Below are 27,783 nucleotides of genomic sequence, written 5' to 3' on the forward strand. Positions count from 1 at the left end.
TACGTCGTCTGCATATATATATGGGTTGAGGCAAGGGTATCATCATTAAGTTGAATAGAGTCGGTGAGAGGGGGGGATCCCTGTGGGACTCCGCATTCAGGTATCCATGTGGCTGAAGTAGTCGAGTTACATGTCACTTGGTATGATCATGTGGTTAGGAATCCCTTGAACCAATTGAGAACGTTACCTCCAACTCCGAAGTACTCAAGGATATGTAGTAGTATTCTATGATCAACCATGTCGAAAGCGCTTGACATGTCAAATTGTAGAAGTGGTATGTTCTTTCCAGTTGCAATCATTTGTTTGAATTTAGTCATGAGAGTAACTAGTACTGTTTCAGTACTGTGGTTAGACCAAAATCCTGACTGGAAGTCGTGGAGTATTGAGAATTTATTTAAATAGTTTGTGAGTTGTTTGGTCACCATCCCTTCTGTTATCACATTGTGATCCACCTTTATTTATTTACGTTAAAGTTTTAACATTTTTAGTGGGTTTTCTCTTATTTGATAGTACCTATTGGGGAGGGCCTATCCATCTGTCAGTGTGTCGGTTTTTCCATCTATCTGTACTCATAGGCTTGTTTGTGTTTCTGTAAAAAACCCCAATAAAAACCCTATTTGCCTAGATATAGGCAGGAGGCCACATTATCAGAAGATACTGCAAGGACTCCAACCCACGTGGCAAAATCACATGTTAGTGCATTATTAATGTCCTGCCAGGAACCCCATTACTTACAGCAGAACAAATACAGGTATCACAGCTATAATGAAGAGCAGGGGAGACTGTTGCCAGGGACCCAACTCCTGACAGCAAAGAAAGAGAATAGCTGTGGCTTGTGGCCACAGTAAAGATGAGGCCAGACTGCCATTAGGAATCCAACTCCTGGTGGCAAAGGTAGAGTAGGGCAAACCCAGCTGCTCAATAAGGTATTTGCACTGGGAGTGAGGAGGGGTGGTGCAGGAAAGGGTGATGAGAAGAGAATGTACAAGGGGAGGGAGGGATGGAAGGAAGGAAGGAAGGAAGGAAGGAAGGAAGGAAGGAAGGAAGGGTGAGTGTAAGGGAGAGGGGAAGGGAGGGATGGAAAAAGGATGAGTGTAAGAGGGAAAGAATAGGAGAAATGAATTGAATGAAGACTGCAGGGAAGGAAAGTAGAGATGGATGGATATGTGGAAGGGACAGAGTTTTAGGGAGAAGAAGGGATAATATTGAAGGAAAGGACATGTGCCATTGTGTCACACTGTAAGTGTGCACTTTTCAACTTGTTTTGGATATGTTTGTTTGAATGCAAAGGAACCGATGGATCTTTTACCTTGTTCTGTGGTTCACTCACTGGAGAGGCTGCAATATCTGATGCGGAATGCTGGACGTAGTAATCCTCCGTTCAGCCCTAAAGAAATGGAAGCCACTTTGGCATTTAGATTCTATCTGATTTTTGTATATTTTTGTACGTGATACTTCCCCTCTTTTTTCCTTCTGCTTTCTGTCCTGTATATTTGGAGTTCCATTCTAAATAAAAATTTTTAGTACGTAATCCACTTTGTAGGAAAGGCGATATATCAATGGAAATAAACCGCAAACCATACATATTCCGACTGATATTCAATGCTATTTAACCTGACCAGGCACAGTTCCTGGCCTGTTATATAGCACTTAACCAGCTAAGTACTGATATTTGGTGTGAGATAGCCAGTTATCTCTGCTGAAATATTACCGCTTACTGCATAGTGAACTACTGGAATATACATGTGATATAACGTGGCTAGCCGCAAAATAGTCAGCGGCATCGCCAGCAAAGTTTGGTGGGCAAATCGGGCCACCCAAACAGCAGGCCTAACCTTGGCCTTGCTATAAACTTGAAACCGGCCAGTGCTGAACATTGACTGGCTGGTGTAAGTTTAAGTTTACATGTTATAGCTGCTTTAGAACTCTTAAGAGAGAGAGTTTTCTGGGATAAGTTGGGGATAGGGATCTCATCGTACAAAAGAAGATAACTGCAGAGTTGTTTGGAATGTAGACTATAGCCCGCTATGTCAATTAAGAAGGGTGAGGGAGAGATTGACCAATCAGTGCTCTGTTTACCCATCCATTGGTATCCAAGAGTGGTGGATAAATCGTAAGGGAGGCTGAAATGTGAGAAGTGATGGGGGTCTCTTGGAAGAGTTGTAACAGAGGAAATCCTCATGGGAATTATCTACTGTAAAACCATGGACTGGGAAAGTAAGAGACAAAGAAATCCTGAAGAGTTTTCTCAGAAAAGCACAGTCTAGGTCCATGGGCGTAGACTGGGGGGGGGGGCGGAGGGGGGGCAGTGCCCCCCCAAACGATGAAGACGGCGAAGACGAGTTCTTTCCCACAGCGGCGAATGGGCGGGTGGGAAAGCAGCAAGCAGCCACGCTGAACTCCGTCCTTCGTTTCCTGAATCCTGCCCTCTCAGCGTCCCGCCCAGCCCCAAGGAAATGACATCAGAGGAAGGCGGGACGCAGAGAGAGGGCAGGATTCAGGAAGCGAAGAACGGAGTTCAGCGTAGCTGCTTGCTTGCTGATTTCCCACCCGCCCGTTCACCGCTGCAGCTTCGGGAGTGGAGTGAGCCAGGCCTATCTAGTCCACTGTAACAGTCTGTAAGTAAGGAAGCCATTTCCACTCCCCCGCGCAGCCGTCGCCGTTCACAAACACAGCAAGCAAACCTGTGTGAGCTGCTGCTGCATCCATGTTGTCGTTCTTGGGAGATGCTTTGAAGGGGGAGGGAGACGCTGGATAGAATGGGAGGGGAAGAGAAGGGGATGGAAAGAAACAGGATGGGCAGGGGAGAGAGAAGAATTGTTGGACAACAGGGATTGATGGAGGGGACAGGGGAGAGAGGAAAGAAGGGTGAAAGAGCTGGCTTGATATCGCTTACATATTCATTATGGTTATTCCCAAAAAAAGACAGCTCTTTTTCCCTTCCTTCCTTCCTCCATATTAGCATATTCATTTGAATATATATATATATATATATATATATATGCAAATGAATATGCTAATATGCACCGCCCCATTTTTGCCCCCCCAAATGAAACAGTCAAACTACGCCCATGGTCTAGGTCTAATAATTCTACCAATCTACTTTGATTGGCATAACTGCTTAATGTGCCTTTGCTGTGTAATGATGTCACCTGAGATAAATGTACCACTTATTAAAGAGATGTATTTTAAGTAAGAATTTCCTTGGAACGGCAACCAACCATGAGGTATGGTGATTAGAAACTGAATACTACTATAATGGTTTTTAATTTCCATATTGGATATGTAAACTGCTTTGGCTGTGTCATAGAAAGGCAATATATCAAGAGTGTAATAAACATTACCTAACTTCCAAATGTATGCACCAGTAGGGCTCTGAAGTATCGTATCTTCTACCCTCAATCCTCCACCTTTTTCAGAGAGGATAGGGGAAGACTATAGGGTCAATTCAAGAAAGGTTGCCTAAAGTTAGATGGCAAACGATCTCATGCTAAGTACAAATTCTATAATGGCAATTACACATGTAAGTGCCATCCTAGAATACTAGTGTATGTCAACATTGATGTGCCAACATTTAGGTACGAGCATTTAAGCCATGTTAATAGCAGTCATGAATATTTAGGCACGAGCATTTACACCGTGTCAATAGCAGTTGTAAATACTTGTGCCTAAATGTGGCAGTTATGTACGTAAACAGCATTCTTTAAAGTTAGTGTGTAAGTGCTAGACATGCCCCCCTCTGCTCATGCCCCTCCCACTTGCATGCCTCCTTGCAATTGTGCATGTTAGAAATTGCTCACTAACATTTCAGAATAGGGACTAAGTGCAGTGTAATTTACACTTACATACATAACTACACTTAGTTATGTATGTAAGTGTAAATTAGAGCCAATCAACAGTAACTAACACCAAATATTGATTAAATTAATGGTTTCAGAAGCATAACCAGGTTTTGAAGCCATGGGGAGCAGTCCTTTTGTAATATAGGTGTCAGTTTGAAGCTGAAGGGCTGATCTACATAGGAGCCATTTTATTCAAAATCCATTTGGGGGAGCAGCCACTCCCCTTGCACCTCACCGAGCTACGCCTCTGAATGGTGTCACATGTGTTACTGCTAGTATTCTATAACCTATATGTGTAAAATCACGAATGAGATACGTAAATTTGCATGCAAGATCATAGAATAAGGAGAGTATTTTTTTCTTTTTCCATTGGGCCTGTGATTATACCTGGGCAAGATTGCAATGAATTGTAACATTTATTTGATTTTTTTTGTTTTGTTTTTGGTTGGCTTGTGTATTTTCGGGATTTTTGTTTTTCTGGTTTCTCTCCATTTATTTAGCATTGTAATTTTCTTTTTATTTAAGAGTCCCAAATATGCATAGAACAGACAAATATGGCATTGTTGTTCTGACTGATCACTTCTTTTTTTTCTGTTTTGGCCACCAATGATACCACCACAGAGTGTGATCAAAAAGATTCACTTGAACCATTTTCACATCTCCATCTATCCAAATGTAATTGCAGGATAACTGAAGTGAAAAACCCTTAAAGACAGCACCAAGTTCTTATATTTGAATTGTAATGCAAGTTGTAACCTTTTTAAAGTTCATTTCAGATAGGAGAAATGATGTGTTCCATTCCCCTTGTATTGGAACAGGCTCTGCCGAATATGAAGCCTAGAAGGACATGCAGGAATGTGAATCCATTTACTGGCATGTTCAGCAGGAGTAATGATTTTTAGAAATGGAGATGCTGGGGAAAAAAAAAAAAGAAGAGAATCCCTATCTCAAACCTTTGTGTTGCTGCAACCCAGATAGCAGGCTCAAATAAATCAGGTCCCCTAACTGGACGGAATCAAGTCACCACTCCACTCTGGAGCCTTCTCAGCATCCACCATACCCCCTCCCACTATCTCCCATATTCCCTTCACAAGACTTCTTACCCCTCCTCACCCTCTCTTGGACCACACCCCGTCTGCCAGGTACTTGTGACCTGGATTGGCCATTGTTGGAAGCAGGATACTGGGCTAGATGGACCATTGGTCTGACCCAGTATAGCTATTATGTTCTTAATGACCCAATCCCCCTGAACCTCCAAGGCTGGTGTCTAGTAGGGAGCAGAAACAACCATCAGTAACTCTTGCCCTGTAAGGCATCCAGGATCAAACTGGTGCCTCTGACTGCAGTGATAATTCTTGTGGTACTACCACTGGGGCAATTTTTTAATCTTTAGCACCTGACAGGGTAACTGTGTATAGCTCCTGCCTGTTCCCCCAGACATCAGTGAGAACCCCCAGGAAGTGCCAAAGGGAGCTCAGGGGGGTAGGAAGAGAGTTAGTTATGTTAGAGGGTGGGACTTTAGGGAGGGTGGGGGTATGTAAGAGATGCTGGGGGGAAAGAGGTATGGTATATATGACATGGGAGTCTGTGGGAAGGGGTTGGGATGCCTGTAGCTTTTGCACCTGCCCCTTCCTTGAGTTCCCAGATCTAACTGGGAATTGGTATCAGTACATGTCTCAGGGCAGGGGAAAAAAAGTCAACATGGAATTAAAAGAAAACAGCAAAAAACCTAGATATGCCTTTCCATTGGAAAATGTGAAGTACACCACTCCTCCACCACACCTCTTTGAATCTTACATCTCAGGTGAATTAATGTCCAAATAGCAGCTTTCTAAAATTGCTATTTGGACGTGTATACAATCTAGATTTGTAAATGCTGTTATTTATACATGTGCTTCTCTTCATACAGTATGACCTCACCATCTTTGCTCCTTAGACATCTCCTCATTTCTTAGAGCAGGGCTTCCCAAGCCTATCCTGGGACCCCACAGCCATGGAAAGAGATCGTGGATATTTTGAAAACACAAGTGACTGTGGGATCCTAAGACAGGTGTGAAATGCCCTGTCATACCACATGTATTACTGCATGGATTATTAATTCAGAATGATAGGTTGGTGAATTCTGTCTTCATCCTAATTTCTTTGCAGTCAAACTAATCTGTAATGCATGTCTTACTGATTCCGTTTCATCTATGTTTTTGTTCATAGGATATCCATAACCAGAGTGACAGCTGATATTTCTCTTGCTAAAAGATCGGTCTTAAATAATCCAAGCAAGAGAGCAATAATTGAACGGTCAAATACCAGATCCAGTTTGGGTAAGAAATTAAAATTGCATCTCTCCAGAAACAACTAATACATTTTTAGATCAACTAAAAAAGATGACTATTTATCTCTCTATATAAAACGCACCACCAACGTTCTAATGAAGCCTCACTTTTCCAACGTTCTAAATGTGAGGCGCCAGAGATCAATTTTTCATCCATGACTGACTGCCCCGCCCACACGTCAAACGTGATGACCTCGCGGGCGGAGCAATGACACTCACAGACCGTGTCGCACGTCTGATTTGCTGAGTTGGGTGAAGCCAAGGATGACGTCACCAGCACAGCTGCTCCACAAAAAACAAAAAACCAAGGAAAGGGGGAGTCCCTACTCCTCCCCCTGTCTAGGAATTTATGCAACTCAGCACCCCCCCTTCCGATACAAACACAAAACAAAACTCCCCCCCCCAATGCATCTCATTTTACAACTACAGGCAACGCGCAAACATGAAGATCCGCCTCCTTTCCTTTCCAGGGTCACAGTTCAAATTCCTCAACTCCACCCATGGATTTCATTTCTCATCTACAGGCAATGCACGAGCACGAAGATCCGCCTCCTTTCCTTCCCAGTGTCAGAGTTCAAATTCCTACAGTTCACCCACAACCCCCCTTCCGATACCACAACTACTACTTATCATTTCTATAGCGCTACTACATGTACGCAGCGCTGTACACTTGAAACCCCTCCCCCCCATGCATCTCACTTTACATCTAAAGGCAACGCACGAGAACGAACATCCGCCTCATTTAAGTTATGACAGCAAGCAAGGAATCACCCTGATAGCAACAAATCACCCACTCCTTTTCCTAGCAACCTAGCATGCAGGAAGAGATTTTGCAGCCAATCAGCGATGGTCTTATTGTTGGTGCTCCTGCGCTTGGGGCTGACTACTACTCTGTGCTCTGAAGAATTGATTTCGCGAGGCAGAGTTACAAATGACACAGCTTCTCCATAGCAGATTGGGAAACACTTAACATGATCCTAAAAGAAGCAACTCCTCCTCCCCTCTTCCAACAGCAAGCAAACCAGCTGAGCAAGCTCGCTCCTGAAGTGTTAACATTGATGTGGCAATAAAAGGGTTAAGGGCTGCAGTCGCTGACACGATACCATTGTGCTTCTGAGGGGGAGACGGGACAGAAAACACAGATTTCTTTTACATTCAATGTGTATTTCTCATGTTAACATGAAAAGTACTGAGGGTTTGGTTGGCTTTTTAGTTTTCCACTTCGCAGTTCGCTTTGCTGCGGTTCTGCTTCCTTGGCACTGCTTTTGCACTTAACCTGCAGTTCACAAAACAACATTTTTGAAAGCTTTCTTGCCTTTTACCATATGCTTACAAACATTTAATTACTTGAAAGGAGTATTGACAATTCTTTTCCAAGCATTTCATTCCTGAAATACCTCAGTCAGTAATCTCTTTTCACACACACTCACTATTGGACTCACACAGTCTGTCTCTCTGTCTTACTCACACAAACACTCTGTTACAGTGACCGCCCCTGTGGTCCTGCACACACATTCTCTCTCACATCAGATGGAAGGAGAGCAAGGGAAGGAGGGGGTCATGGAACTCAGTTCCACACACACACACACTCTCTCTGTATCTCTCTGTCACACAAACACACAGTCTCTATCACACACACACAGACACACTCTTTCAATCCCTCTGTATCACTCTCACACACACTCACTGTATGATTCACACAGCCTGTCTCTCTGTCTTACACACACTCTCACTCCTCTCACTCACACAAACACTCTGTCACAATGACCGCCCCTGTGGTCCTGCACACACACTCTCTCACATCAGATGGAAGGAAAGCAAGGGAAGGAGGGGGTCATGGAACTCAGTTCCACACACACACTCTCTGTATCTCTCTGTCACACAAACACACAGTCTCTATCACACACACACAGACACACTCTTTCAATCCCTCTGTATCACTCTCACACACACACACACACTCTCGGACTCACACAGTCTGTCTCTCTGTCTTACACACACTCTCACACACATAAACACTCTGTCAAAATGGACCGCCCCTGTGGTCCTACACAGGGCCTCCTCCTTCCTCATTATACAACCTTCACTATTACTCCATCTCATTACAATACTTTAATATGAAATATTTGGTTAACAAAAAACAACTAATCAATATAACCTTGCTAGCGCCCGTTTCATTTCTAACAGAAACAGGCCTTTTTTACTAGTTGAATTATAAAGCTAGACATAATGTTGGTAATGTGTAACTTCCACTGTACTAATTCTGCCTTCTTGACACAAGCCAGAGAACAGTTTTTTCTTTTAACTGTAGATAACAATTTATTGTGAACAACATCCTCTATACTGATTGTCTAGAAGAGAGTTTTTACTGTCTTCTCTTGCATACTGAAAGACAAAATTAGTTGTTGGAATTGTACGTCTTGTTTGAAAGAAAAATTTAAAATACAAAAAAACTAAACTATCACTTACTCACTCTAAACTTTTCCACTTAGATGTTAGAGCTAATTCGTCTTACGCTCTCTGTTTAAACGGGTGATTAGGAATTCTCTAGTATTATAGATCATGTTGAATGCTGCAGCTAGTCATATTTCTTCATATTAGACCCTTGTTATTTTCATCAGAAGCTCCTATGCAAAATGTACTGTATAATAATTTGCAAAGGTAAAAATTGGCAGTTATTTGTAATGGTCTAGGTTTTGCAATTTATTCAATGAATAGTGTAGATCTTTAAGACCGCCTTATTCTGATACCATGGTCTCATTTGTTCCTTTTATATAATTCCTGCACAGAACTAACACATTGTTAGCAGCATAAGATGGTCTCATACGAATCTATTATACACACAGAAATGTTTTCTAAAACATTTTTATTAAAAAAGGGTTATATCATGAATCTGAATATTCAAAAACAGTACAAAGTATGGCATGGTATACTACTTACAATGTCAACACAATACATAACAGAACATTATAATTGATAGTGAAGGTTAAATGTTCTAAGTATTTTATTATTATTTATGAAGATTTATTTACCGCCTTTTTGAAGGAATTCACTCAAGGTGGTGTACAATAAGAATAGATCAAACATGAGCAATAGACAATTACAGTGGTAAAAATATTCAAAAACAGTACAAAGTATGGCATGGTATACTACTTACAATGTCAACACAATACGTAATAGAACATTATAATTGATAGTGAAGGTTAAGCAAAGATGTAACGTATAGATAGGTAAGAAAGTAGGAAGAGTTAGAAGTAAGGTAATTGATTTAAAGAAATTTACACATGAGGTCAGAGAAATGGTTAAATATTATCTCAGCTAGGGTAGGAGTGGATAGACATGTTCTGCTGCAGTATATGCAGCCTAAGTCATTCCTTGTGTTTGTGAAAGAGACTAGTGAGTTAGTTACTTCTTCCATTAAAGGCCTGGTTGAAGAGCCAAGCTTTCACCTGCTTCCTGAAGTAGTGATAGTCTTGAGTTAAGCACAGCCTTTTTCAGGCAGTGCATTCCAGAGTGTGGGGGTTCTCCGGAGAAGGCTCGCTTGTGGGTATCACATTGTGTAGTGTATTTTGGAGAGGGTATGTTTAGTGAAAGTCCTTGGGAGGACCTTAGTGTCCTTGGCATTGTGTGGAGAATCATCCTATTTTTCAGATACTCAGGGCCATTTCCTTTCAGCCCTGTATTGTACTGGTAGCCATTGAATCAACTGGAGCTGGTGCAGGCCCTTTGTAGTCAGACCATTGTATAGTGCATTGCAGTAATCCTGTCTTGATGTTACCATGGCATGCACAACTGGGATAAGATTTACCTTCTCGATGTAAGGAGAGAGGCAGCGTAGCTGTCGCAAATAGTAGAAGTAGCTCTTGAATGTTGCTTGGATTTGGGGAATCAGAGTAAGTGTAATAGCAAAAGACAACCATAACAGCTGCCACCGCCGTCAACTTTGACAACCCCTGCCGAAGACCCTCTCGACCCCCCTCCCGCCGCCAACCCTCCCCCACCATCGCCTACCTTTGCTGGCGGGGGACCCCAATCCCCGCCAGCCGAGGTCCTCTTCTTCCCACGAAGGCTTCGTTCTGTTTCTGTGTCTGACTTCCTGCACGTACAACGTGCAGGATGTCAGAAACAGAACGAAGCTTTTGTGGGAAGAAGAGGACCTCGTCTGGCGGGGATTGGAGTCCCACGCCAGCAAAGGTAGCCCACTGTGATGGCGGGGAGGGTTAGCGGTGGGAGGAGGGTCGAGAGGGTCATCAGCAGGGGGGTCCAGGGCCAAATCTATGGGGGCCCAGGCCCCCTCTGGCCCCAGGTAGCTACGCCACTGGTCCCATGGTAAGCCCTTTTGTCAGGTTCTCAGGTTCAGAGCCCGCGGGGCCAGGCTCTGGAGCAAACGTGAGCCCTTGGGCTGCTGCCAAGGAGCGACAGCAGCAGGCAAAACCCACCAATCAACACTGGGCAAGCACACCGGCAGGGACTGCAGGCACTGCCCAGTGGACTGGAATCCCCCGGACTGGAGGACACAGGACTGGAACACTGGACTGCAATCCCCCGGACTGGAGGACACAGGACTGGAACACACACCGGACCGGAACACACTGGACTGGAGCACACTCCGGACCGGAACACACTGGACTGGAGCGCACCAGACTGGTCCATACAGCTTCACCTGCGCTTGGCCACTACCCCCCCCCAAGGGTTGAGCCCTTGGGTTCGAGTGGCCGGCAGGACTTACCGGATGACACAGGGACCAGGACTGGAAACAGAAGAGACAGCAGTGCTCCAAGGAACTGGACTAACCAGGGCACTCCTAGGCCTACACTAACAAAAGGACTTCCTAAGCCCTATACTAACAAGCTAAACACAAAACTAACAAGCTTCCTAAGCACTACTCTAGCAAGCTAGATATAAAACTAACAAGGTGCTTCCTAAGCACGACCCTAGCAAGCTAGACACAAACTATCAAGGTGCTTCCAAAACCAAGAGGGAAAAGCAGGGGAACCACAAGGGAAAAGCAGGAAAGCTAAACACACAGACATCAGTGCACACTGCACTAACACTAACCTGGACCTTAGCAAAAGCAAGCAGGGAAACTAGACACAAAGTCAGAAGTGCACACTGCACCACCCTACCTAAAGCAAACACAACCATTGCAAAGGCTCTGAAGGAAAGAACACCACTTCCTTATCAAGGCCCTCCCTGATGATGTCACACTCCCTCGCCCCAGGCAACAGCACCCTGACCCAGAGAGGCCCAACCCACACCAATGCAGTCCCGTGAAGCACTTGAAGCCAGTACACCCAGAAAGGGAGCAGAGCAACTCAGGCAACACCCACAGCTGCAGTAAAGTGAGACAATTAGAGTCATGCTGCTGGAAGCTGCCAGCACAGAGAGAGAGAGCTAGCTCAGAAAGGACAGACAAAAGAAACAGAAACCAGCTAAGCTGACCCACAGGAAAAAGGTAAGTTTGAGATGGGTTATGACCACGATCATAACACCTTTTAAGCTATGGTAAACGCAACATTAGTGCTTACCACAGCTTAGTAAAAGGGCCCCTTAATTTGTTCCAATTTAGGCCTTAACAATATTATGCCTTGAGCTCTGTCTTCCCCTATCCAAAGGGACCCTTTATATTGTTTACTGTGTTTTTCATTTTTCCCCTTTTACAGAAAGAGGTTCCCATATGCATTTCTTCTGTGCAGTGCCTCTGGAACTACCTTCACCTTTGTAGTGAAAGGCCAGGGCCATAGCAAGGTACATGCAGCCAGTGTGTGATCACGTAAGAAAGGTGGAGGTGCCAATATTGTACCCTGACCATTGCCTCCCCTGCTTGGCTGTGACACAGTTGGCAGGGCAAGAGTGCTAGGTTGTGTGCCACACAGAGTGTTTCCGGCTTGGGATGCTCCTATGAGAGGTTGGCTATAATTACATTATTCTTTATTTATTTATTTATAAAATCTTATATCCTGTCTATCTACAAATCAGAATACGGTGGCATAGCTGATATTTTCACCAGATAGATTTACATCAGCTACTCCATTGCTTTATCAGATTATACTGGTTAGAGGTGAAAGCCAGGGCTAAGTTTAAATTACTTACAGTTGTGTTTAAAATCTTTCAAGGTATTGCACCATTGTATTTAAGTGATCTTGTGCAGTTTTTGTACGGTAACCTGACTATCAATAGGATGACTCGTGACCTTATGTTAAATTTTCCATCAGTCCGCTTAATAAGATTTAAGAGGTTGTTTAACTTTTCTCTTCATTATTTGGTTGCTTCTTGTTGGAATTCTTTACCATTAGAAATGTGTATGTTTAGGAATTATCAGATATTTCATAAAACTTTAAAAATGATTTTATCTCATGAATATCTGGATTAATTAAGTACACTATATAGGATTTTTAAAATTTGTTGTTTTTCTATTATGGTAGTATGTAATTCTGAGGTTATGCCTTATCTTTAATTGACTGTAATCCGCTATGAGCTAGGCTTTGGTATTTGCAGACAATAAATCGCATATAACATAATGTAACATAAATAATCCAATACCTAATACATAAAACAGTCACAAAGAACATATAAAACAAAATCTTAAAAATCTATAAACAACAACATAAGATAAACATAATATAAAAATAAAATAAAAGGAAACAAGTAGGGGGTCTTTTACTAAAAATGAGCTTGAGTTATCTGCAGCAGGGCTCATAGGAATAAAATGGGACCTGCTGCAGATAACTTGAGCTAACCTTTAGTAAAAGACCCCTTCAGCTTGAAGAATAAAGCATAATTTAGTATACTCAATTCTTATCCAACAGAAAAAGCTTGCTTTTTCACTCTTCCAGAATTTGTCATTCAATGTAAGACATGTCTGTGATGGTGATTGTGAAGCATATAAGGATCAAGTCTAAAAAAGGTTTTGAATTCATTCAAATTACTATCGTACAGTAATAAACTCCAAAGATAAAGCATTATAGTTCTGATTTCCCTTTAATTTTATTTATTTATTTATTTATTTATAGCTGAAGTACAAAGTGAAATTGAAAGGATTTTTGAGCTGGCAAGATCCTTGCAACTAGTTGTTCTGGATGCAGATACTATAAATCACCCAGCACAACTCATCAAGACATCATTAGCACCAATTATTGTGCATGTCAAAGTATCATCACCAAAGGTAATGTATGTGTACAAGCTCATGAAAACAGTTTCCTTACATCAGTGGTTTCCAAATCTGGTCCTGGAGGCACCCCAGCCAGTCAGGTTTTCAGGATATCCATAATGAATATTCGTTGTGGATATCCTGACTGACTGGGGTGCCTCCAGCACCAAGGTTTGGGAACAACTGTCTTACACGGTTAAAAAAAAGTGAATGATTTATTTTGAAAATGTTGAATTTGGCACAAGTTTGAAACTTGTGCCAATTCAGCCACTTTTTATTCTTTCCTACCCAAAGGAAGTTGGACAGAATTACACAAAAGGGGTCGAGAGTGTCCGTCTGTCTGTTTGTGGGTGTTATCCACTATCCAGGTACATACTAGGCAATCACTTAGATGAAATACCAACCCCATATTACAGCTTAATGACTTTATTTGGCCCTGCCCACAATATGTAGGGATAGTTGTTGGTTACTAGTTTTGACGTTAGGGCAATTTGTGCTGTGGTGGAGTAGTTGCAGGGGATAGTTTTAGGGGGTTGGGCAGTTTGTGGGGTACTTTGTCAGTTGTAAGTGTGCTAGTTTTTGGGAATGGGTAGTTGTGGTATTATGGGGCAGCTGTGGGGGAGTGTAACTTTTTAAACAACAAATATCGGGAAAACACAAGAGAAAGACACAATAAATTGCTGTCATGCCATAACGAATCAATCTGGAACCAAAGTAGCTAAACAAGAAAAGTTAGAGAGAAATACCAAGTCTTCAAGCCAGCTTTGAATTTGAAATAAGATTTCAATCTGAGATCAGGAGGTAATGTGTTCTATAATCCAAGGGCAGAATACACAAAGAAGGTCACAGGAGCCACTTCTAATCGCATAACCCATGGTGAGGGCAATAGCATAAGATTACCCTGACAGGACCTAAGTGTGTGAAGGAGAATATAAAATTGAAAGCTGGTGTGTAAAGTGTGGTATACTACGACAGCCATTCCCAACCCAGTCCTCGAGGCACCCCTAGTCCCATCGGGTTTTCAGAATATCCACAATGAATACACATGAGATAGATTTGCATACCCTGCCTCAACTTGTAGCGAATGCCTGATAAAAAAGAAACGCTTTGAACTATGTACAAAATAGTCACCTCAGTTATCAAATGCATTTTGGTAATGTATTCCATAAACAGGGGCAGCTGCTGAAAAAAAAACACAAGAACAAGTCTCGCTTAAACAATATGTTGGAACTGTCTATGAGGGTAACAGTTGACAATGCCACCCACTGGACATTATACGGCATAGACATTTAAAATAATGGCACTAAATCTAGGGAAAGGATGTCTAATAGCAAGGTCCTAGAATTCAGAAACCCCTATTATTATTCACTGATAAACCATACATAGCAAATAGAAAAGGTTTTATATACAAAAGAAGTGCAAAACAAAGTATAAACAGTAGAATTAAAAAAGTTCCTGATACAAATATGTGGCAAAACCAACCTACAGAGCCCATATTTTTCAGAATAAAAGGTATACAACCTCAGTCTGTTGGTATCAGTTTGTCTGTTCAGGTAGGCAGCTGGCATGGCAGGCAGGTGGTGATAAACTTCTTGTGATGTAGAGTAATGATAATTCTCGGTGTTCTAGGTGAATGTTCTCCTGTTCCTTTTGCAGATGCATCTTTTATGCAAGCCCTTATGAGAAGTGGCCTTCAAATCATGATACCATCATGAAAGATGCTTGGTCCGTGCCATATTATTGTAGTTATGGCAGACCTAAAGTATGTCATTTTGCATATTTCCCCAATTCTGGGCTCCAGGCAGTCTGGGGCTAAATAAGCAATAAGAACATAAGACTAGTCATACTGGGTCAGACCTATGGTCCATCTAGCCCAGTATCCTGTTTCCAACAGTGGGCCATCCAGGCCACAAGTACCTGGCAGAAACCCAAATAGTAGCAACATTCCATGCTACTAATCCCAGGGTGCTGCGTACATCTAGTAGCACTACAGAAATGATAAGTAGTAGTAGTAGGGCAAACAGTGGCTTCCCCCATGTCCATCTCAATAGCAGACTATGGACTTTGCCTCCAGGAACTTGTCCAAACCTTTTTTTAAACCCAGATACGCTAACCACTGTTACCACATCCTCTAGCAATGAGTTCTAGAGCTTAAATATTAATTGAGTGAAAAAATATTTCCTCCTCTGTTTTAAAAGTTCTTGCTCAAGGTCACCACATGCCTCTGGATTGAGCCAGTTATGTCACTAGATTAACATTGCTAGGGATACAACCGAGAGTCTTTTTTTACATACAGAGTAAGTATTTCAGCACAGAGCACAGTGCAGTCTGAAGACATCACAAGCCAGCATATCAGATTGAAAACAAGCTAAAGTCTGTGATACATTGGATACTGTGGTGGAGAGGGAGGGGAGGTTTTACCCACAATCCAGTAGGTGCTTGTTCTCAGACCTCAGAGCCTTAGGAGGGTGTTAGAGTTTCAATAAGATAGCAGTAGTAATTGGTGCTTAATTGCATAAAACCTTATGGACCAATGTAAGTATTTTAAATTGAAATCTTCAAGAAATTGCAAATGAGTACAAATTCTCTAAAAGTGGAATTACATGAACAAAATGATTGGCCCCAACCAATAGTAAGGCAGCTGCATTTTGCACAACTTGCAGTGCCCATTCTGGGCAACCCAGTAATAAACCATTACAATAGCTATGGAGAAATGGAAAATTTTCCAGCATGAGAATTATGTTTCATGAAATGTTTTTCTCTAGTTTGGCCAGCAGGTGGTGCATATTTAATGACTGTTCCTTCTTTAGTTTAACACCGAGAGGATGTAACCTGCAGTGATGTGGCCAGCTACTTTAAAAAAAAATGTTGTTCTGGGCTCTGATTGGCCCAGGAGTTCAAATCCAATCTAGAAATACTGGATTTTCCCCCAGTCTCAGACAGGGAGAGGAGAGAGAAAAATACCTTCACTAAGACCCTGTGAGAAGTTAAATTCTGTAACCTGTGAGCAGCTATATTGCCTGCACTCCTCAGGCACTATCCAGGTAGTGACTAAATGTTTAAATAGTTTTAATATTGATCCATATTCAGTTACCTGTTATAGTGTGCTGTTTTTGTTCCATTTGTTTTTATGATTCACTGTTCATTAATTTTATGACAATGAACCTTTTTTTAGTTTATTGACTCTGCTTCTCTGGACTAACTAAGAATCCTGGTGATTTGTGTATTCAGTGGCGTACCTAGGGTAGTTGACACCCGGGGCCGGTCATTTTTTAACACCCCCCCCACCAAAAAAAAAATCCAGTACTAGGCATGCCGAGAATACAAAACACTCAGGACCTATAGAGCAATTCTACCATACCATAAGCAGTCATTTCTATGAGTCACACAAGGAAAGGAAAGCATCTTAAACACTACAGTGAGCACTAGAACATCAATTCACCTATTGTAAAACGAAACCAGACAGAATAGTACAGATCGTAGATTCTGCACAGTCAATGCCAACTGAAAGCCATGTCTTTTTCACAAACACAGATACACCCTAATCCACTATAAAATAAGTAATCATAAACTTTCTATTTAGACAAAAATTAAACTGAACCCCCAATGCCAGACTCTGCATACAATGCAACACCACAGAAACAGAAACTGTCCCCTAGTACTGTGCAAAATATAAAGACAGCAGATGTAAATTTGAAAAAAACTAACAAGTACCAATCACCACTTTACAAATTAACAATAGAAATAAAACAAATATAGAAAGTAAAATAATACCATTTTATTGGACTAATATATTTAGCTTTCAGAGGCCAAATCCTCCGTCCTCGGGTCAGTACAGTATAGTGCTGTTACAGTATCCTATCCTGACCTGAGGAAGGGGGTTTTGTTCTCCAAAAGTTAGTCAAAATGTATTAAAATTAGTCCAATAAAAAGATTATCTTGTTTACATGTTCTATTATAAACATTTATTAACACAGCTACAATACTACTTTATCCTAAAGCAAAAAACACAAATATATATTTTATTTACAGTTTGTTGTCTCTGGTTTCTGCTTTCCTCATCTTCTTTTCACCGTCTTCCTTCCATCCAGCATCTGTCTTCGTTCTCTGCCATCCAGTGTCAGCCCTCTCTGCTGTTTCCTCCATCCAATGTCTGCCCTCTCTCCCTGCTCCTTCCATCCACATCTGCCCTCTATCTCTGCCCCTTCCATTCACTGTCTGCCCTTTCCCTTCAATCCACTCCACTGTCTGCCCTTTCTCTCTGCCCCTTCAATCCACCATTTGCCCTCCCTCTCCCATCCATCCAGGGTCTGCCCTCCCTCTCGCTCCCCCTTCCATCTAGGATCTGTCCCCTCTCTCTCTGCCCCTTTTTTCAGCCCCCAGTTCCAGCCCCCTTCTCCCCTCTGAACACCCCTACCCCAGTCCCCTTCTCCCCTCCCCCTTCTCCCCTCCCCCTCCCCTGTCTGAGACCCCACCCCAGTCCCCTTCTCCCCTCCCCGTCTCCCATCTGAGATCCCCAACCCAGTCCCCTTCTCCCCTTCCCTGTCTGAGATCCCCACCCCAGTCCCCTTCTCCCCTCCCCTTTCCTTCTCCGTCTGAGACCCCCCCCCCAGTCCCCTTCTCCCCTCCCCCTCCCCTGTCTGAGACCCCCACCCCAGTCCCCTTCTCCCCTTCCCCTTTCCCCTCTGAACACCCCCACCCCAGTCCCCTTCTCCCCTCCCCTTCCTTCTCCCGTCTGAGATCCCCACTCCAGTCCCCTTCTCCCCTCCCCCTCCCCTGTCTGAGACCCCCACCCCAGTCCCCTTCTCCCCTCCCCTCCCCTGTCTGAGATCCCCACCCCAGTCCCCTTCTCCCCTCCCCTTTTCCCCTCTGAATACCCCCACCCGAGTCCCTTTCACCCCTCTCCTTCCCCACCTCAGTTCCGTTCTCACTACTGTCTGAATCGGTGAAGCAGCATCGCAGGCAGCGCCTCGTCTGCCCTGCTTGTAAAAAAATCAAATCTCCTTCTCCTCGTCTTGATGTCGACTCGGGCCTTCCAATCAATCACTATGTCCCGCCCGGCGCCCGCCCTCGCGGAAGTTACCTTAGAGGAGGGCAGGACTTAGTGATTGATTGGAAGGCCCGAGTCGACGTCAAGACATCAAGACAAGGAGAAGGAGAGATTTGATTTTTTCACAAGCAGGGCAGACGAGGCGCTGCCTGCGACGCTGCTTCGCCGATTTTTGTTTAAAGGAGGCGGCGGGAGCGGAGCACCCCCCACCCACTGGCACCCGGGGCAGACTGCCCCCACCGCCCCCCCCCCTTGGTACGCCACTGTGTGTATTGGGTCTGTGAGTGCTTTCTAGGAACTGTGGGACCACTGGGAGTGTGGTCCCAATAAGCTAGAAATCATCAGGGATAACTTCAGAGTGGGAGACTCACCCAGAGGCGGTTGGGACCCAGTCGGTGGGAGGAGGGTGCTAGTGTAGAGCACATGCCCAGGTGCAAGCAGGCCTGAGCAGTGCTGGGGATAGACCCTCCAGGTGGCTGTGGGGTTAGCCCTAGGTGGGTGCTAGGCATTCTGTGACAATAGTCTAAATATGAAATAATTAATGATTGAAAAGCAGTGCATAAATTTTCAAAATTCAAGAAAAGTTCAAATTTCACCACATCTATAATTTGAAAAAGATGATATTAACTATATTTCCTATTAAATTACTTAATCTTCCTAAAGTGATATATGATGGGTTCGATGGGAACCCACTGATATGTGGCATAGTCTGCAAGTGCTGAGCCAAGGTTTCTAAAACTAGAAGGATGTTTTAAGATAATGCAGTGAATTTTGCAGTTACTGTGTGTTAATTGTCAAAATTACTGCATGATAACTGCATTAACTGTTGAATGCATTACCAGAATCTACTCATGGAGTTTACATAAAGAAAAGTAGAGTTCCCCCTAGGCGCATGAGCAATACAGCAATAGCATAATTTGATGAAGAAACGCTTGCATCTGCACCGATGAAAACATCAATGGTGCGTAGAATTAAGTGGGAGTGAAAGCAGGCAGCTGGATATGAGCCTGAACTAATCTCTGTCGTAAAATTTCAAACTTCTGTTCACTTGGGCAATATTGTGCATTTTCTTTTTCTTAGCAAAAATATTGGCCCGGATGCAGATGATCCTGTTATAATATATGCTAGCAATTCCACGCTGGATCTCTTAAGTGTCTGGGTTTAAAAAAAGGTTTGGACAAGTTCTGGAAGAAAAGTCCATAGTCTGCTATTGAGATAGACATGTGGGACACCACTGCTTGCCCTAGGATTAGTAGCATGGACTGTTGCTACCATTTGGGTTTTTGCCAGGTACTTGTCCCCTGGATTGGCCACTATTGGAAGCAGGATACTGGACTAGATGGATCATTGGTCTGACTCAGTATGCTATTCTTATGTTCTTAAAATACACTTAGTGCATGTTTAACTGCATTGGAGATAACACAGATGCACTTAATGCCATCTATTGAGGTAGCATTAGCATTCAATTGAAGGGGATAGTCAAAGCAGTTTACAATCTAAAAACAAATAGGGAAAGGAATGTTCATCACTTGTAAAGGAGAGGGAAAAAAAAAGTCATGTCACTGAGCAGATGCCGTCGCTCCAGCTAAGAGTCATGGGTTTCAGGTGTGGAAGATGGTAAATTGAAAGCTTGTTGGAAAAATCTAGTAAGATGGTTCTTTAAGGAGGAGCATAGGTAACGAGTTCTGTAGGGAGGGGCAACACAAGAAGGTGGAGTAACGAGTAAATTCAACATGTGAACGATAAATAGTGTAATGCACAAACGAGACTCATATGCAGAGCATAGGGAACAGACTGGACGATGTGAGGTGATGAATGAATGAAGATAAGGAGTAGTACCAAAGAGAATTTTATGAGTTAAGATGAGAATCTTGAATTATGTTTATTATATTTGATATACCGCCTACTTTATTCAGTATAAGACAGTTTGCAAAATGAATTAAAAACAAAAAGAACTCAGAACGTCATTTTTGATAGGAAAGCTTAATACAATCATATAAGAAACAATCATATTATTATCATAGGTTTTTGAACTCGGAATTTGACAGGAAGCTAGTGGTGTTGAATAAGCAAGGGGTACCCTATCAAATTTCTTAGCCCAAAAGAATATGTGAATTGCAGTATTCTGGATTGACTGAAGTCGCTTAAGAAGACCAGATGTAAGACTGGCATAGTCTGTGCTACAGTAGTCAAGTCGAGAAAGGACAATGGAGTATAGTACTGACATAGAGGCAGAGGGGTCAAGATATTTTTGAATGGAATGAAATTGGCATGAGGCAAGGAATCATGACTTAGAAACTTGGGAGATGTGCTGGTCAAAATGGACGTGCTGATTCAGCTATATACCAAGATGATGGAAAGAGGTAACCAATAGTATAGCTGAATTAGAAAGTAGGAGGGGGGACACACTAGGAGCAGAAGGCTGACCTGTAAGCCAGTAAGCTGTAATTTTAGAGGGGTTTAGGATCAATCAGTCATTCCAAAGCCAAGAGGAGACTGTATCTAAACAGGACTGGATGTTACATAGATGTAGATGATCAGGATCATGATAAGAAAGAAGGAGAATATCGTCCGCATAGTTATAAACAGAAAATGTTGTGATTCTGTATAAAAGTGAAGATGGGGCAAACCATAAGTAAGTAAGTTAAAAGTGAAGATGGGACATAAAAAAACATTAAAAATAATAGGTACAAGGGATCGCGGCAGGTCCTGACACAAATGAGCAGGGCTCTTAACCTCATGGATGTCTGGAGGACCTTGAATCCTACAGTTAGGGATTTTACCCACTTATCTAAAGCACATAAAACCTGGTCTAGAATTGACTACATATTGATAACCCAATCTTGGTTTTTTAAGGTTAAGGGAGCAGATATTGGGTCCTTAGTAGTATCGGATCATTGTATGGTTTGGGTAGATCTAGAGTTTACTTTGCCTGGAGCACTAGGAGCTAGATGGAGATTCCCTGTGCACTTGTATGGTGACACCCACTTTAGGACTTATTTGGTCAATTTATGGGATCAATACCTGAGTGACAATGAAAGTTCATGTACTTCACCCATTTTGCTGTGGGAAGCCTCTAAGGCAGTCCTTAGAGGGGGTGTCATTGCATATGTGTGCACGCAAGCGAAAAAGAAGGCGGGAACCATACTGAGGTTGGAAAAAGAATATAAAAATCTGAAACAAATTAGTATCCGGCAGCCAACTCTGCAAAATCAAAGTAATCTAGCGGCCACACTAGCGGCCTTGAATACGGCAATACATGAACAAACAAAAAAACAGTTAATGTATGGGAAACTAAATTTCCAGAGATTTGGAAATAAATCTGGCTGGCTCTTAGCAAATATTGTAAGATACAGGGGGACCAGACCATTAATTACAGAGGTGCTAAATAACAAAGGTGACAAGATATCCTCCCAAGAGGGAATCTCTAAAATATTTTATGACTACTTCACTAAAACCTTTTCAAACGAACCACAAGGGAAAGGCCCTGAATTGTTAGATTACCTGGAGGACTCGGGCATCCCGAAGTTGCCTCAGATAGCTAGGGCACGGCTGGGGAAACCGATTTCAGCACAAGAAATACAGCAGGTAATAAAATCGCTCCCACTGGGGTCCACTCCGGGCCCTGATGGCTTGCCCAATGAATACTATAAGTTACTGCCACCACAGGTCGGGGGGTATCTTTCCCAATTTTTTGAGGCTGTGGTTCAGAGAGGTTTCTTCCCGCAAGAAACAAACACAGCTTTAATTACCCTGATTTTAAAACCGGGAAAGCCCAGTAACCAGGTAACATCCTATAGGCCGATATCGTTGATGAACTCTGACCTAAAAATTCTAACAAGGGCAATGGCAGCACGACTCGCATACTATATGCCAGTGTTGTTTAGTTCGGCCCAGGTGGGATTCGTAAAAGGCAGACACTCCACCTTAAATGTACGTAAACTATTGCTGGCTATGGCTCACTGTCATACAATAGAACAGCCTTTGTTAATAGTGGGACTCGATACTGAGAAAGCATTTGATAAAGTGCATTGGGATTATATGTTTGAGGTTTTGGAATACGTGGGGGTGGAAGGATGGTTTATGGAAGCACTTCAGGCTCTTTATGAGAGACCCTCAGCGAAGTTATTAATTAACTCATTTGTTTCCCCTTCCTTTGAAATTCAAGCAGGGGTCCGACAAGGCTGCCCACTTTCACCATTATTATTCCTGCTCTATCTAGAGCCCTTGATACTTACTATTGAGAAAGATCCAGACATAGAGGGTGTAGAATTGCCATTCCAGAGTGTCAAGACACTGGCCTATGCGGACGACCTGTTGTTAACACTCACTTCCCCCCAGGAATCGCTTTATAAATTGCTCTCTGCGGTGGAGGAGTTTGGGTTTTACTCTGGCTTTAGGTTAAATTTGCAGAAATCGGAGGCACTACCCTTATTCCCTGCAATTAAAGACCAGTGGGTAGGCTGTTTCCCGCTAAAATGGGCATCAGACTTTATTACTTATTTAGGAGTGAAGATCCCCACGGACTTAGCGGGGATATATACTTTAAACTTTGAACCTTTGAAGGTGAAGACAGCAGAGACATTGAAAGGTTGGCAGGGTTTACCGCTGTCTCTTTTAGGGAGGGTAGCGTTATATAATATGATCCTTTTTCCCATGTGGATATACAAGTTTCAAATGCTTCCTATATATCTGTTACGGAGGGATGAACAGTGGCTACATAAAAGATTAAATGGGTACTTATGGAACGGAAAGAGGGCTCGTCTGAACATAAAAAGGGCACAACTGCCCCGGGCCAAGGGAGGGTTAGACCTCCTAAGTTTGCGGCTTTTTTCCATTTCCAGCAACCAAAGACACTTATCAGATTGGTTTCGTTCCACATCTTACTTTTCTTGTACAAGGACAGAAACACAAATGCTTGGAAAAACCCATTTTGCAAGTTGGGTGCATGGAAGGGGATATCCGGGAGATACCCTAGGCAAGGCCAGATCTATATTCCAGCCACTAAAACAAACTTGGAAGTGGGTGACCAGGTTCCTTTCGCTAGATAGTAAAAATTCACTGCTTCTGTCGGTCAGAGGGAACCCAGACTTTCCAGTAGGAGACACATCTGTTGTATTTAGGGTTTGGGAAAGACATGGGATAACTTACTTGTTTCATGTTGTAACGGACCAGGGGGAGATGAAAACTTTGCAGGACATATGTACAGAATTTCATATTGATCAAGTGGATGTTTTTGCATACTATCAACTGAAACATTACGTGGCCTCTCTCCCCAAACAAGCTTTGACTGCGGAGATAGGGGACAAACTTACTGAACTGTTGGGTCTGGAGGCCCAACAAAGAGTACCGTTGAGATACTTTCACTCTTTTATAAGAGAATCTTCCCCGAACTTTGACTTTTCCAAAATAATTGAACAATGGAATGCAGAGCTGGGACTTAATCTACAGGAAGAGCACTTACACAGACAGTTGATATCGGTGACTAAGTTTACAGAGAATGTAGCCTGGCAGGAATTGCAGCTAAAATTTTTGCTGAGGCTGTATATATCACCGTATAGGGCCTGGAGAGCAACCATAGCAGACGTGGATTCCTGTCCAAAGTGTGGAGTTTCCGGAGCACACCTGGGGCACATGTTCTGGACGTGTCCCGGGGTGCAAAAATTTTGGAAAGACGTGGGACTACAAGTATCTAACTGTTGGTGCACAAGATGGAAGATAGCTCCAGGACAATTATTTGAGTCTTTTGCAAGTGCAGGGTGTATGCCAGCGAAAATGAAAGCCTTTTTAAAGCGCACTGTGCTGATGGGCAAGAGAACAATACTACAACTGTGGAGAAATGCAGAAAGCCCCTCCCTGGCACAGTGGCGTATAGCAATGATTCAAATGTACTCTTTAGAGAAAAGGAAAATAAAGGACTTGGCGTCTGACAAAGGGGACATTTTTTTTGCCACTTGGGCACCCTTTTGGGACACACCCCTACTGCTCGAAGCCGTATCCTGAACCTATGAGGGGGGGAGGGCAGGGGGGCAATAGGGTGGGTTGGGGGGTGGGTGGGTGGGCACGTTTCTATGGGAAGGGGGGAGGCGTAGGAGGGGAAAAAAAAGTTTAAACCTTGGCAGAGTTGTTGTTTGGTTTAGGAATACCAAGATTAGTAAACGCTGTACCTAAAATCTTGTAACTCTGTGTTAATTCTGTTTCAATAAAAATGAATGGGAAAAAAAAAATAATAATAGGTACAAGAACAGAACCTTTGGGTCACCAAAAGGATGGGAATAAGGAGTTGAATGATTTGTAGATGTGTTCACCATGTAGAGACAATTTGAGAGGAATGACTGGAACCATTTAAAAACAGTCCCAGAGAGACCGAAGAGGCAAGCCTGTTAAGAACAAGAACATGGTTGACCAAATCAAATGCAGAAATGAGGTCACGTGAAATAGCCAAGGTTAGCTTACTTGTTCAAAACCTTATTGTAAAGCATTGATAAGGGCAGTAATTAGTGTCTTGTTACTGTGGAATGGGCTGAAACCAGACTGAAATGGGTGTAATATATGAGTTTGATCAATATCTTGGAATAGTTGGAGTAAAACCCATTTCTCAGTGAGTTTAGAGAGTAATGATAAATTCCAAATAGGTCTGTATTTAGAAACATCAAAGAAATCCAAGGTTGTTTTTTTAAGATTAGGTCAAACAGTAGCCATCTTACAACAGTCTGAGAAAACCCCAGTTGACAGACTGAGTCATCATGGCTAAGATGAAAGGAAGGAGACAGTGTTTTGAGACTTTGAGCCAAGGCCCAGGAAAGAGGTCTTGGGTAGAAGTAGTTAAGCGAGAGGATGAGAGAAGCTTAGTAAGTGAAGTAAGAGAAGGGAGATTGAAGCATTTCCAAGTATTATTCAAAACATGAGTGGGTGGAGAAAAGAAGCTTGCACTACAAGAAAGAGATTAGAAGCTGATGAGAGAAGTTGAGTAGGAGTAGAGCTGTGAAGTGATTTAATTTTGGAAGAAAATGAATCACATATAGCTTCTGCAGAAAGCAGAACTGGAGTATTAGGATTCATACTCATGGAAGAGAGTTGTCAAAAAAGACTGCTTTTGAAGCCTGAAGACTGCTTTTGTTTTATTTGGCGCAGATGAGATTAAGTTATTGTAATAGGTGCACTTTAAAACTTGCTCTGCCTTAACATTAAGAGATGATGGTGATGGGTGTTCACACCAGGCACGTTTGGTGCATCTGGCCTGCCACTTTAGAAGGCAAAGATCTGAGTGAAACCATGGGGAGTTTTTATGAGAGTGGGGAGAGAATACAGAGGTCTATGGGTCAGGTGTAGGACGCAGGCAGGTTTCCCATTGAGTCACTTGCTCTTAGAGTTGGAGAGGTGAAACGTTTTCTGGATAATCAGCTGCAAGTGATGGAATAAGTACTGGGTCAATATTAGGAAAGATCTGGATAAAGACATTGGGGAGTAACAGAAGTTGATGGTTGGAGGGTGAACATAGTGAAGGAAAGCAAAAAGTGATCTGACCAGGAAACAGGTATGAGAAGAGAGTGGGGAGAGATGGCAGAAGTTTGAAGATTGAGCAGAAGATCAAGGGTTTGACTAGCACAGTGTGCAGCAAAAAGAGCATTATGAACAAGATTTTCAGACAGTAGTTGCAGAAAATGCCAGTCCTGACTATGGGTAGTGGCATCTTTGTGAAAGTTAAAATCTCCAAGAATTAAAAAAATGGGGATAGTGAGAAGTAACTTCAGAAAGCATGGCACTAAAGAGAACCCAGAGGGTTAGAATACACCTAAAAAGAAGTGCTTGTAAATTTCAATTATGCCTAATTAGTGTTGATAATTGGTCATTCTTGGCCAATTATCAAGACTAATGGGCTTGTTACTTAATTTAGTAGCATGTGTAAATTGGCCACACGCACAAATTTACGCATGCTACTCAGCATGCCATATATAGAATCCAGGAATTAAGGACTGAATATAGCACTTAACTACTTAAGAGATAGCCAGCCACATAAATTCAGATATTCAGTGCTGGTGCCCAGATATGGCTTGGAATTGAATATCTGGGGATAACGCTGTTGGCGGCTAAAAAACCGCTCATTGCCGCCTGCTAAATATCTGTCCCTTAGATTTTAACAAATGTAAGACATACAAATATGTAATGGAAATTGGAAATATTTTAGTTTGAATAAAACATCACACTGACTGATATGCTTTCTTTTCCAGGTATTGCAGCGGCTGATCAAATCCAGAGGAAAGTCACAAAGCAAACACTTAAATGTTCAGTTGGTGGCGGCTGATAAACTAGCACAGTGCCCACCAGTAAGTATAAATCCTTATGTCTTTCAGCTGAATTGGCTTCTACGATTTTCTTTGTTGTCCATTGACATTTACTAGAATGAATGAGTGATTGGAACATACGCAACTGGTGTACACTGTAGAATGGGAGCTGAAACATTTACAAGACTCTGCCTGTAACAGAGAGTGTATGGTTGCAGAAATCTCTTAGGCTTTCTTTTTTGCCATTGTCTTGCATGTCTGAAAGAACAGAACCTTGGACCAGAAACACATCATAGAATATTAGGCACATTTTGTTTCAATCTAGTCAGAGAAACTCCAAAGGCAAAAAAAAGTGCTCATCTGATTGTACTTGGATGTACTAATTATAGCTTCCCTGTGCTCTTTAAAAGTAGGCTCACACATAAATAATTACAAAAACTGAGTCAGAAAGTTATCAAGGTGTGAATAACTAACTAAGGCGTGAATACATCTGATTATACTGTGTGAATGTTATTTTAGTTTTGTGAATTTTATTGTAGTTTTGTAAGATGCTTTGGGCTGTCTCTAGTAGAGCACTTAATAAATATATTATATTAAATCAAATTAATTAATACAGTGGAATCCCAATATAATGCATCGCACAATAATACAAATCCGCATACAGGGCTAGTTCCATTTATGGTGCCTGAAAGTTCCCCATGAAAAAATATATATGCCTAGGCGTATTCTCTAAAGTACACCTAAAATGTATAGAATAGGCTTAAATTTCTACGCGATATAGAATATGCTGAGCGTCATGGTCAATTACGCCAACTAAAACCTGTTGTAAATCCCAACACCTAAATTTGGTGCGGAGCGAGTATATTCTATAACAATGCACATAGATTTTAGAAACATGGCCTACCCATAACGACGCCCATTGTGCAACTATGCGACTTAGAATTTGCACACATCACATTACAGAATATGCTTAGTAGTGTGTGCAAATTCTAATTAATGTGAATTAGTGCTGATAATTGCTTGCTAGCTTCCAATTATCAGTGCTGATTAGCTTAACTAATTAAGTTATGCACATTGTTATGGAATACGCTTCGATTTCCACATGGAAATCTGGGTGCGATATGTAG

The 27,783-nt window shown here is 42.4% G+C and overlaps 1 protein-coding gene across 1 annotated transcript in view; it reads left to right on the forward strand.

Annotated features, from left to right (window-relative positions):
- Positions 1-27,783, forward strand: part of CACNB4 (calcium voltage-gated channel auxiliary subunit beta 4) — a 202,420-nt gene that overhangs the window by 164,237 nt on the left and 10,400 nt on the right. Inside the window, exons 9-11 of the mRNA XM_030209207.1 lie at positions 6,051-6,160; positions 13,185-13,336; positions 26,603-26,698. Coding sequence (XP_030065067.1) covers positions 6,051-6,160; positions 13,185-13,336; positions 26,603-26,698 — 358 coding nt within the window. The remainder of the gene's footprint in view (positions 1-6,050; positions 6,161-13,184; positions 13,337-26,602; positions 26,699-27,783) is intronic.

This window comes from Microcaecilia unicolor, chromosome 7 (assembly GCF_901765095.1).
Source record: "Microcaecilia unicolor chromosome 7, aMicUni1.1, whole genome shotgun sequence".
Lineage (NCBI taxonomy): Eukaryota > Metazoa > Chordata > Amphibia > Gymnophiona > Siphonopidae > Microcaecilia > Microcaecilia unicolor.